We start from the raw sequence: 12702 nt of genomic DNA, 5'->3' as shown, positions 1-12702 counted from the left end.
CAGTCATATGCCTGGAAGGAACTTCAAAATGTGATATACATAGTGTGAGGGTGTTTGTATGTATGTGTAAATGTAGCAGAGCTGTGTGTATATGTAGCAGTGCTGTGTGTGCATGTAGAAGAACTGTGTATGTGTTTGTATATAGGTAGGAAAGCTGTGTGTGCATGTAGAAGAACTGTATGTGTATATAGGTAGGAGAGCTGTATGTGTATTTAGCAGAGCTGTGTATGTATATAGGAGAGCTGTATGTGTATTTTGCAAAGCTTTGTGTGTATATAGTAGAGCAGTGTGTTGATGTAACAGAGCTTTGTGTATATATAATAGAGCTGTGTGTATGCAGCAGAGCTCACTGTGTGTGTATATATGAGAGGTGTGTGTATGTAGCAAAGTTGAGCTGTGTGTATACATAGGAGAGCTATGTGTTTATATAGTAGAACTGTGTGTGTATGTCGGAGGGCTGCATGTGTATATGGCGGAGCTCACTGTTTGTGTGTGTGTGTGTGTGTATATGTATATATATATATATATATATATATATATGAGATCTGTGCGTTTATTTAGCAGAGCTTTGTGTGTATGTAGCAGAGCTATGTGTGTATATACGGCAGACTCGAGTGTGCATGTGCTTTGCATGTAGCAGAGTTGTGTATAAGTGTGCGCTGCAGAGCGTGTACATAAAGTGTGCTCTAAAGCTATATGTGTATAATACACACTCTGCAGAGAAACACTAGCAGGAGATCTATTATCTCCCTATTCTATCCTAGGACATTAAAATTAGTGAAACTGACCTTTCCACTTCTTCACTCCAACAGGGAAGTTTTCATTAGTAGTAAATAAGTTTTTCTATTCTCTGATATCTAATCCTGGGGTTCGTTTTGTAGTCCAAAAACTAGGCTAATTGTGTTCCCTATAAAACAACAATGCTTCTCTGCATTGTGTTGCCCTTACTATTGCCCCTGGATAATATATGAATATATTGGGTGTTACCGCTCCCTTTGTCAACGGGGTGTGTCCTTACATAGTCCATCAACGTCCAGTCCTTGCTTTCTCCCTGATGGACGTTCTGGTTTCCCCTTATGTGACAGCAGTCTGAATGGAATTTCAAAGCGCTCAATAATAAATCACTTAGGTCCTGATTCCACATTTGTGGAGTTTTTTTAAGTAATTTTTTGTCCCATTTCTCTTTTTTTCGCATTGGTGGAATTTGTGCCAAATTCATCAGAACAGGTATACAATGTTTCCTGAATCCAAATATGCTTTTTTCTTCCTTTTTTGCACCTTTTTTTTTTTTTCTATAGTAAAAAGTTGCATACTACTTTTTCAATAAGTTTTAAGTTGCTGCACGTTAGTCTTGAAATGCACAAATAACAAATTAGCCCTTTCACTCACAAAGGCACAAAAATGTTACAACATTTAAAAAAAAAAATAATGCAAAATACAAAGGGTAAAACGTGTTTAACCACAAGGACATAAGGCCAAACATAAAAAACAAGCAAATAAAGTTAAAATTAAAGGAAATCTGTCGCCAGGTTTTTGCCACCTAATCTGATGTAGGGGCAGAGACCATGATTCCAGTGATGTGTCACGTACCTGTCTGTATGCTGTCATTTTGATACAATCCCTGTTTTCTCTTCTGCAGATGTTGCAGAGCTCTAAATGGTGGGCTGTGTATAACCCCACCCACACCACTGATTGGCTGCTTTTTGTGTACACTGTGCATAGGCAAAAAGTTGGTAATAAGTGATGGCGGCGGGGTTACAGGAGGAGGAGGACTACATGGCATGAGACACCTAGTCCTGTAGTGATAATATCCTATTGATAAAACACTGATTTTACTGAAACAGTAACACCTATCCCAGTAAGTAATACATCGCTGGAATCAGGGTCTCTGCCCCTATATCATGCTGCTGTCGGATTGCATAACAAAAATCTGCTGACAGATTCCCTTTAAATAATGAATAAGGTGCAAACAAAGCGTTAGAACAGTTTTTCCTCTAGAAGTAATTAGTTTTTAATAAAATGATGTCGGAGGGATGTGTCAGCTTCACTACAATTTGCTGATTCTCCTCCAGATATGGGCTCATTTGCTTGAGTGAGCAGCTGTAGTCACTAATGAAGTCCTATCGAAGCCGAGCGGAAAATCATTAAAACAGCCAAAAGTGAAGAATATAAATAGCAGGAAGCCCTGACCATAGACGGACCATAGACTGTGCTATGTAAGCAAAGCACATCACCACAATAACACATATCAAAAAACTTGGCTTCATTCTTCATGAAACAGCGCCACCCTTTCCCCACAGGTTGATGCTGGTATTGCAGCTCATCAAGAGAATGCCAAGAATGTGCAAAGCAGTCATCAAAGCAAAAGGTGGCTACTTTGAAGAACCTAGAATATATGACATATTTTCAGTTGTTTCACACTTTTTTGTTAAGTATATAATTCCACATGTGTTAATTCATAGTTTTGATGCCTTCAGTGTGAATGTACAATTTTCACAGTCATGAAAATACAGAAAAATCTGTAAATGAGAAGGTGTGTCCAAACTTTTGGTCTGTACTGTATATATATATATATATATATATATATATATATATATATACCCCCAGTGGTGCAATTTTAAGCTTGTCGGCCCCCAAATGCAAAATCTCTAACAAAGCCCCCAACTATCACAGGTCTTTAATAATATTGGTCTTCTCCTATGGGACATAGAGACCTTATGGACCTGGGTGTAAAAGCAAGCCCTGCACCCACTGTAATTATGCCACCTTTGACCAGACGTGGCGCTATTTTTGGAAGAAAGCATCCATGTTTTTCTAACCCTGATCCATCTGTAGCGGCTTAGTGGATGGACACGGTGATTCACACCCCTGTAATAACCATTGCTTGTGTTCATTCATCTGACGTTCCGCAACATTTTTACGTCATTTATTCCATAATGAAAAACTTTAGTGGAAAATGCAAAAATTCTCTGATGTCTATGAGTGGCGTTCGCCCATCGCGTGCTCGCGTCAGCTCTCTAGATCGTCTCCCTAGAGCACAGTTCCATGACATGTATCATTGATGACAGAGCGTCCGATTGATCTGTATTCAGAGCTCCGCTGAGGAAATCCTGAAAATCTCTTGCTTGCTGAGAACAATACATAATACGAACAGTTGGGTGCAGTCTGACGTCTTATTTGTAGCTCCGAGTGTCTGATCACGCCAGCGGCTCGGATTTTCTTTCATTCAGTTGTGGTGTATAGGTTTTTATTTTTTGACTATCTGTCTCTCAGATTAAAATGAATTAATGACTTCTGTTAATGCAATAGAAAGTGTGTCTGGGCAAATAATCCTACTATCTTAAGCTCAATGATAATACTGCAACATAGTGCTAAAATAATACTGCTATTCTGTGCCCTCATAGTGGTTCTGTAAAGCCTATGTACAGCTTTGCACAATTTTTTTTTATTATTATTCATTAAAGTTAAGCAACTTAAAAGGGTTGTCCACTACTCAGACAACCACTTCTGAATCCTTATGTTTACCCCGATTAAAATAATAACACTTACACTCACCGCCGGTGCACCTCTATTCCAGCAGTGTCGGCACTGGCTCTCCCAGGGCTCTCATGACAGCGGTGGCTTCACTCCTCTCTCATATGGATGTAATTGACATCCGGAGGAAGTGAGAGCTGAGGCTGTTCTCTCACTTCCTCCGGATGTCTTGATTTGTCCAAAGGTGGCGAGAGTGAAGTGGCTAATTGGCTATAGGGATCTGACGACATAACAGTGTCACGCGAGCCCCGGGAGAGCCAGTGCCGACACCGATGGAACAGCGCCAGCGCCAGCACCAGAGGTGAGTATAAGTGATATTATTTTACTGGGGGAAACACAGGAATTTAGAAGGGATTGTCTGATTAGTGGATGACCTCTTTAATAGTCTTCATTAAAAAATTTTTTTTTACCATTTTGCTGATACGGAGTGTCTATTAGTCCTTTATCTAGCTGAGTGATCTGCAGAAAAAAAGATACAAATCCATCAGAGCTCCAGGTTCTGAAAGTTCTCTGCTTTCCCATTTCCCAACACTAGAGATAGTAGCAGCACGTAAAGAGTTGTACACAGATATCCACACTTTGGAGTGGGGAGAAAGCATGTAAAGTGTCAGGATCGGCAGAGATAACAGGCAACAGATAAGGACAGGAGGAAATAAGTGCAGGATAGAAGTTGTGCTAACATATGAGCTAGTAAAGACAAATGCACCCTGGATGCACACAGAGCTCACATCCAGCCTATATTACTGGAACAGACACTCACACAAGAGAAAAAGATGAAACTTTGGGAGGTTTGCTATAATAAATCTAATGTGTATATGGCCTTTTACCATATCCAAATAAATGCTTCATACAGTGAGTGCACAAAGTCAGCGGAATCAGTGCCATACAGCGGCCAAATAACAGAACCAACAATATATTAGAACTACAGTACATCAGTTTTTCTCGGACATGGAGGGAGAAACTTTTTTTTTTCTCCATCTTCTCCGTTCTTTCAGTCCGTGAAAATGGGACTGCACTTGGATGTCATCTGAGTGAAGTCCGATCTTTTTCACGGAGCCATAGACTTGCATTGGCAGTTTTGATCCAACACTAGGATCAAAATCGGACATGTCTCCAATTTTTTCCGGTCCGGAGAAGAAATCTGAAATTTGCACACTCCCATAGCATATCATAAGTACGAGTGCTATCTGTGAAAACTCCATGAACCCTAATAGTGGCAGCCACAACACTCCTAATAATTCCAGGTATGTTGTCTTTTACGTCTGTTGACCACAGTGTTTCTATAGTAGCGCAAAGCATCATTACCTCTTGAGATTCAGCTTTCGCACAGCACTTGCCGCGTGTGGCCGAACCGTGATCCATTATCTTCATCCAAGTTGTTGGTACATTTTTGTCGATCCAGTTTATAAGAACCGTCCTGTGGATGTATCTTAATGCACACCTGAAACACACTGCTTCTTTGTGTACCATCATGGGAAAGTCTATTCAGTGTGCAAGCGACGGGATTGCATTATGTTACTGCCATGCACCCCCAGTCACATGCATGCCGACATCAGCTGCTGGCCTCTGATTGGCCGGCTGCATGCATTGCCGCACATGGACCCAAAGGGTCTCTGCGCCGCAATAAACTTCAACTGACTGTACGTCTGAGGTCGCACATCCAATTGACATTTGTGCTGGTATCGGCTCTCGCGACCTCTGCGACCGCTGTCGTTACGCCCCTGAGAGCAGTCCTACAAGCTGTATTAGAATCAGCTTGTCAGCACTGATTTCCTTGACCACCTCTGATTCGCTGCAGTGATGGCTGGTAGCCTTGGCAACGAGCAGTAGTTATTACATTTTAAAAATCCCTCTGTTCTTGAGATTAAAGAGGATTTTTAATAGCATGTAAACTGAAAAGCTGCATGTTTTACAAGCACTTTGCTATTTTATCCATTATGAAGTTGAGATCTCCCTTACATCATACTGTCTCTCTCCGTCTGCCCAGCAATGTCCATCTTCCACTTCACCCCAGGGTCACAGACTATTGCACATAGTGATATTCTGACACCTCCTCATAGAATTAGCAAGGACTGCACTCTAGTGCTGATTTTGAGGTCCACAATATCTTGCTAGCAATGCAATGGAACTCCAAGCATCAGGCGTCGTACCATTTGGTGGATCTTGACACGTCCTCTACACATTTATGGTTAATCCTAACATAGACATTCGCTTTACCACATTATTTGATACAGCAGTGGCCACAGGATTTAATAATCGGCTCCATTAATTCTATGAGATATTTGCTACCATTACAGGAATGGTGACCATTATGAAGGGAACTGGGTCCTGAACCAGCGTCAAGGACATGGAGTTCTGCACTGCGTAGATGGAACCATTTATGAGGTACAGTGACCCAATATTACATCTCTGTGTTCGCATCCTTCTCATATATTTATTTCAGTTCTTTCTTATTGTGTTCCCTCTTATATTATTGTCTGGTATTTTTTATTTATTCCCTCTCAGACCATCGATTCAGAACATCCACCTCAGGTGGTCACACATGCTCAGTAGCTCAGTCCCACAATCTGCATCCTCTTGGGTGGTGGAGTAATTCCTGTCATTGTGTAGGTCAGACAATAAAACGCCCTATACACTTTAGATAGCTGGATGGATGGTTCATCTGGCAGCTTTCTCGTCTGACTCTCTCATACACGGGAGCACTCACTCTGCCGAGTGCTCTTCTGTTCTCTATGAGAAGCCCAGACACCTCTGGGGATGGCTTATGTCCTTGAGAACAAAAGGATCAGTAGTCCAAAATCGGACTTGCCAGGTCCTTAACAATCACCTGGCGAGGGTCCCTATACATGTTGGACTGTTGGCCGAACCTGTCGATATCATCGGGTTTGGCTGACGTTAGTTCAGTGTGTATAGGGGGCTTAAGAATCAATAGAAAGCATCTTTTTCTCACCAACTCTGGACACATTAAGTGGACTTTAAGTAGAGTGCTTCATCTGTAGGGCTGAAGGCCCCCAGTCACATTAGATAACTGTTGGCTGAACAGGAAGATGCACAGACTTTCCAGCTTTTGTCAATAATCTTGCATTTGTTTTCCTGTTCCTCGTGTTTTTCAGACGTCAGCTTACTCCCATTCCTCCCCCCTCTACTCTCCTTACACTTACATGAAAGTACTTTTGGATGCTGGTGCCCCTTCTGATGACAGAGCATCCCAATGCCACAATAACCTCACAAGAAACCTGCTTTCTGGAAGGCATCTGCAACCCCTGGGAGATTTTCCAACTCTTGCTACAGTTCGGAATATCTCCCTTTTTCTTGGAAGCCTCATGGATTTTCTAGGAGAGTTGACAAGATTATGGCAGAATAGGCACCATAGAAAAAAAAAGAAAGATTAGTTCCTGGATTATCAACACCTAAAAAGCCTGTACCATAAGCAATCTGTATCCCACCTACACAGGATAGACGATAAATGTATTATGACTGGGAGTATGATTAATGTGATCCCTACCGATCCGGCACTTGTGGAGCCTTAGTGATCATGTGTGACTGCCATTATTGTAGGCGGTTGATGGAGCAGTGGTCGCACATGCTCACTATCGCTCCATTCACATAGGGGACTTTTGGATCCCTGTTCTGAAGATCTGTAGGATTTGCAGGGTTTGGACAACATATACAGTAAGTGACATCTGTTGTATTTTTGGACGATCCTTTTAATTCTGGCACTCCCCAACACTCTCGTTACATCTCTTGGATTGAAGAGCATCATGGCCTTCTGGCTGCGGCTTAACTATGGACAACCGCTAGAAACGCCAACTTCCCCATTGTTCGCAGTGAGCAGTAACGCCGTCTATATGTCAGTATACCGTATATTCCTGGCTCACAGCTTATCCTGGCACCCTCCTCCCCATCTATTCAGTGCCTCTTTCCCTAATCCAGGTTTATGCTAATTGTATCCTTGCTCCTTATGAATAAAACATCCGTTATTTCCGAAACTGGGAATCTATCACCAAACTATGTTAATGCGTAATGTACTAATATTGGTTGTAATTATCCTCCATTATAACTCAATTAGCAGAGCCGCACCGCCGCTGTTGATCGACACAACGGTGGAGTGTGAATCCATGATTTTCCAGGCAGGCGTGAATGGAGATCATTGGTTTTCCTTTGTCTGTTTGGAGTCTCGTCAGGGAGAAGAGACGTCTTTAGTGGACTGCAATGTCTGCAGAATACTCAGAGATGATAATAAAGGGCTGCTTCCTTCTCAGTCGATGAGGCAGACCCGGACGTGGAATATTCTGTGGGCCTATGGGACAAATAACACACGCGAAAGGAAAATATTCTGAATAATTGGCATTATATGATGATCGTATAAATGAAATATTACTGTGACATCGCTAATGTACTTTTTATACATAGCCACAGATTGTGCCGTGAATGTAATAATCTATATATATAATCATCTAATTCTGTCTGTTTGTCTGTAACGAAAATCCCGCGTCGCTGATTGGTCGCACCAGCTGCCCGCAACCAATCAGCGATATTGGTGCGCAACTTAAACCCCGCTTCGCGGATTGGTCACGCCCAAAACTACCTACATATTCTAGATTACCCGATGCGTTAGAATCGGGCCACCATCTAGTATATAGATAATTGGCCTATTGTGGCTGCACTGATTATAGAGGTGAATCTCGTAGCATAGTCGTAGACTTTGCACTCACCGAGCCTAAGGCCATGGCCCCACTATCAGTATTTGGTCAGTATTCGGTCAGTATTTTTTCTCAGGAGTGGGAGCCAAAACCAGATGAGGAACAATCAGAGAAAAGGTATAATAGAAACAAGTCACCAATTCTGCATTTATCACCCACTCCTGAGAAAAAATACTGACCGAATACTGATAGTGGGACCGTGGCCTAAAGTTTACATTAGGACAAGCCCCCAGCCTTCATTTAAATGTCACCATAGGCCTCCATAAACTCGACAGAGGCTAAACGTGAGTTATGTCCTCCATCTTATCCATGTATGTGTCTACATACCATCTACAGACTGTGCTTTCTTATGCAGATCATCATATGGCCATGTGATATATGTTTGGGGTGACCCCATGGTGGCACCCATCCAGACGGGTGCTTTTATTTCTCCTTAGTGTATACGCCAGCAAAGTCCACCAATGTTGTGTGCACCAAGCCATATTACCCGATTACACGAGGGTAAATAGACCTTAATTTAGGGATGTATTAAAACATGACTTTTATTTCAGTCTTATAAAATATATTTAAAACACACTAGTGTACCAGTGTTATCTCTATACTAGTTATGATCACTGGGATCTATATAGTTAATTGAGCAAACTGATTCATATTCACTATAATATTATGTCCGCCATGACTGTAGTTCATGGATTAGGATAAGATCAACTGAATCACTATTTGCTAGGACATACTGTGGTCTCCCTAGTGCTAACTAAAATTCAATCAATCGCATAGCCACCCCAACAAGTTTCACCACAAGGGCTTCCTCAGGGGACTGGGTGACCCAACCCCCTGAGGAAGCCCTTGTGGTGAAACTTGTTGGGGTGGCTATGCGATTGATTGATTGAATTTTAGTTGATCCTATCCTAATCCATGAACTGCAGTCATGGCGGACATAATATTATATAGTATAGAGCTAACACTGGCGGACATAATATTATATAGAATAGAGCTAACACCGGCGGACTTAATATTATCGTATATAGTATAGAGATAACACTGGCGGACACTATATTATATCGTATAGAGCTAACACTGGCGGACATAATATTATATAGTATAGAGCTAACACTGGCGGACATAATATTATATAGAATAGAGCTAACACTGGCGGACTTAATAATACCGTATATAATATAGAGATAACACTGGCGGACATAATATTATATAGTATAGAGCTAACTCTGGCGGACATAATATTACTGTATATACTATAGAGATAACACTGGCGGACATAATATTACCGTATATAGTATAGAGATAACACTGGCGGACATAATATTACCGTATATAGTGTAGAGATAACACTGGCGGACATAATATTACCGTATATAGTGTAGAGATAACACTGGCGGACATAATATTACCGTATATAGTATAGAGCTAACACTGGCGGACATAATATTACCGTATATAGTATAGAGATAACACTGGTGGACATAATATTATATAGAATAGAGCCAACACTGGCGGACATAATATTACCGTATATAGTATAGAGATAACACTGGCGGACATAATATTACCGTATATAGTATAGAGCTAACACTGGCGGACATAATATTACCGTATATAGTATAGAGATAACACTGGTGGACATAATATTATATAGTATAGAGCTAACACTGGCGGACATAATATTACCGTATATAGTATAGAGATAACACTGGTGGACATAATATTATATAGAATAGAGCTAACACTGGTGGACATAATATTACTGTATATAGTATAGAGATAACACTGGTGGACATAATATTATATAGTATAGAGCTAACACTGGCGGACATAATATTATATAATATAGAGCGAACACTGGCGGACATAATATTACCGTATATAGTATAGAGATAACACTGGTGGACATAATATTATATAGTATAGAGCTAACACTGGCGGACATAATATTACCGTATATAGTATAGAGATAACACTGGTGGACATAATATTATATAGAATAGAGCTAACACTGGTGGACATAATATTACTGTATATAGTATAGAGATAACACTGGTGGACATAATATTATATAGTATAGAGCTAACACTGGCGGACATAATATTATATAATATAGAGCGAACACTGGCGGACATAATATTACCGTATATAGTATAGAGATAACACTGGTGGACATAATATTATATAGTATAGAGCTAACACTGGCGGACATAATATTACCGTATATAGTATAGAGATAACACTGGTGGACATAATATTATATAGAATAGAGCTAACACTGGTGGACATAATATTACCGTATATAGTATAGAGATAACACTGGTGGACATAATATTATATAGTATAGAGCTAACACTGGCGGACATAATATTATATAATATAGAGCTAACACTGGCGGACATAATATTACCGTATATAGTATAGAGATAACACTGGTGGACATAATATTATATAGTATAGAGCTAACACTGGCGGACATAATATTATATAGTATAGAGCTAACACTGGCGGACATAATATTACCGTATATAGTATAGAGATAACACTGGTGGACATAATATTATATAGTATAGAGCTAACACTGGCGGACATAATATTACCGTATATAGTATAGAGATAACACTGGTGGACATAATATTATATAGTATAGAGCTAACACTGGCGGACATAATATTATATAATATAGAGCTAACACTGGCGGACATAATATTACCGTATATAGTATAGAGATAACACTGGTGGACATAATATTATATAGTATAGAGCTAACACTGGCGGACATAATATTACCGTATATAGTATAGAGATAACACTGGTGGACATAATATTATATAGTATAGAGCTAACACTGGCGGACATAATATTACCGTATATAGTATAGAGATAACACTGGTACACTAGTATGTTTTTAAATATATTTACCAATTTTATAAGATTGAAATAAAAGTAATGTTTTAAGGCATCCCTAAATTAGGGTCCATTTACCCTCCTGGTAATCTGGTAATTTGAATTTGTTATCCCTATAAGTGTGTATACACCCAATGTTTTTTTTTTCTCCCAGCCATATAACCTGCAAAATATCTTCTGCCTGGATCTCCTTATCTATGCTGTCCTCTGTAAAGCTGGTCATACACGTTAGATGGCTGTCGGCCAAATGATGCTTCGGCGACAGCCATCTCTGCCGACTCTCCCATACACAGGAACTCTGTCGGCCGAGGGCTCCAGTGTTCTCTATGAGAGATCTGTCGACTGACATGTCTGTTGGTGGCTTATCTCCGGGTGAACAAAGCAATCAGAAGTCTGAAATTTGACATGGTTGATCGACATCTCACCCAAACAATCAGTTGGCAGGCGCCCCATACACATTAGATTGTCGGATGAACCCTTCAATATCGGCGACATTCGTGTAATGTGTATGGAACCCTAAGGCCATGTTCACACAAAGCTTTTTACCGGTGGTCAAAAATGACAAGTTTCCTAGTGGAAATTGCTTCAAGAAACTCTATTTCTTTGCAGAATTTTTTTTTTTTTTTTTTCATATCCTGTAGCTTTTTTTGCAGCGTTTTTTTCGTGGAACATTTTTTTTGCAGTCTGTTGATCGGACAGTGCCTCCAAGAAGTGACATGCACTTTCTTTTCCTTGGCGTTTTTGAAAGCCTGAAACATTTAAAAGAAACTCAAATGCCCGAACCAATGAAGAGCAAAGTCGTTTCTACATAGAAATGAATAGAAAGATACTTTTGAGCCTTTTTAGGAGCTCAAAAGAATGGCGGAAAAAGTGCTAACAAAAGGATCAAAAGAATATTCCTATTAATTTGTATGGGAAAATGACTTGCTGTTCATATGGGTTCACGCTTTTCAGCGTCTTTTAACCATTTCATGCTTTCAAAAAACGCCAACCATTTAAAAGAAGTGACATGTCCATTCCGGTGGCATTTACCGCTTCTTTACAATAGAAGTCAATGGGAAAGCTAAAGAGATGCCCAGAAGACGACCGGGTTAGTTTTTGAGCATTTTGTTACCGTCTTTGCTTAAGAAAAACTATAGTGTTTTCTTCATTGTTTAATGGATTGTCGAGAAAACGCCAATATAAGAAGGCTGAAAAAACACTCTAAAAATTGGTAGGGAAAAAAAAAAACGTTCGAAAAAGCGCAAAAATCACTAAAGAAAGACACTTCAGGTTTACAAAACCCCAGAGAAAAGGTGTGATTCCCGTAGCGTCTTCTGCTTTAAAAACTGACCACTAGAAAAAGATACAGTGTGAACATACATAGTTTATGAGGAGTTTTTTTTAAATGGATCTGCTTCCAAAACTCTCATAAAAAAAGCTTTGGAAACATTTGAAAAACTTTCCCTATTTATTTCTATAGTAAATCTACTTTGCTGTTCATATGCAGGGTTTTTCAGCATTTTTTTTTCTTGAACAAGTTTTTAAAAAACTATGAAGTGAATCTACACCAAATTGG

General features: G+C 39.9%; 1 protein-coding gene across 3 annotated transcripts in view; it reads left to right on the top strand.

Annotated features, from left to right (window-relative positions):
• Nucleotides 1–12702, top strand: part of MORN1 (MORN repeat containing 1) — a 478186-nt gene that overhangs the window by 57747 nt on the left and 407737 nt on the right. For all 3 annotated transcript variants that reach the window (XM_073656899.1, XM_073656898.1, XM_073656900.1), the window contains one exon: nucleotides 5832–5919. In XM_073656899.1, the coding sequence (XP_073513000.1) occupies nucleotides 5832–5919 (88 nt within the window). The remainder of the gene's footprint in view (nucleotides 1–5831; nucleotides 5920–12702) is intronic.

Source organism: Phyllobates terribilis, unplaced genomic scaffold (assembly GCF_046119375.1).
Source record: "Phyllobates terribilis strain yellow unplaced genomic scaffold, ASM4611937v1 Scaffold_12__6_contigs__length_324123572, whole genome shotgun sequence".
Lineage (NCBI taxonomy): Eukaryota > Metazoa > Chordata > Amphibia > Anura > Dendrobatidae > Phyllobates > Phyllobates terribilis.
This window is presented reverse-complemented; position numbering and strand designations above follow the sequence as displayed.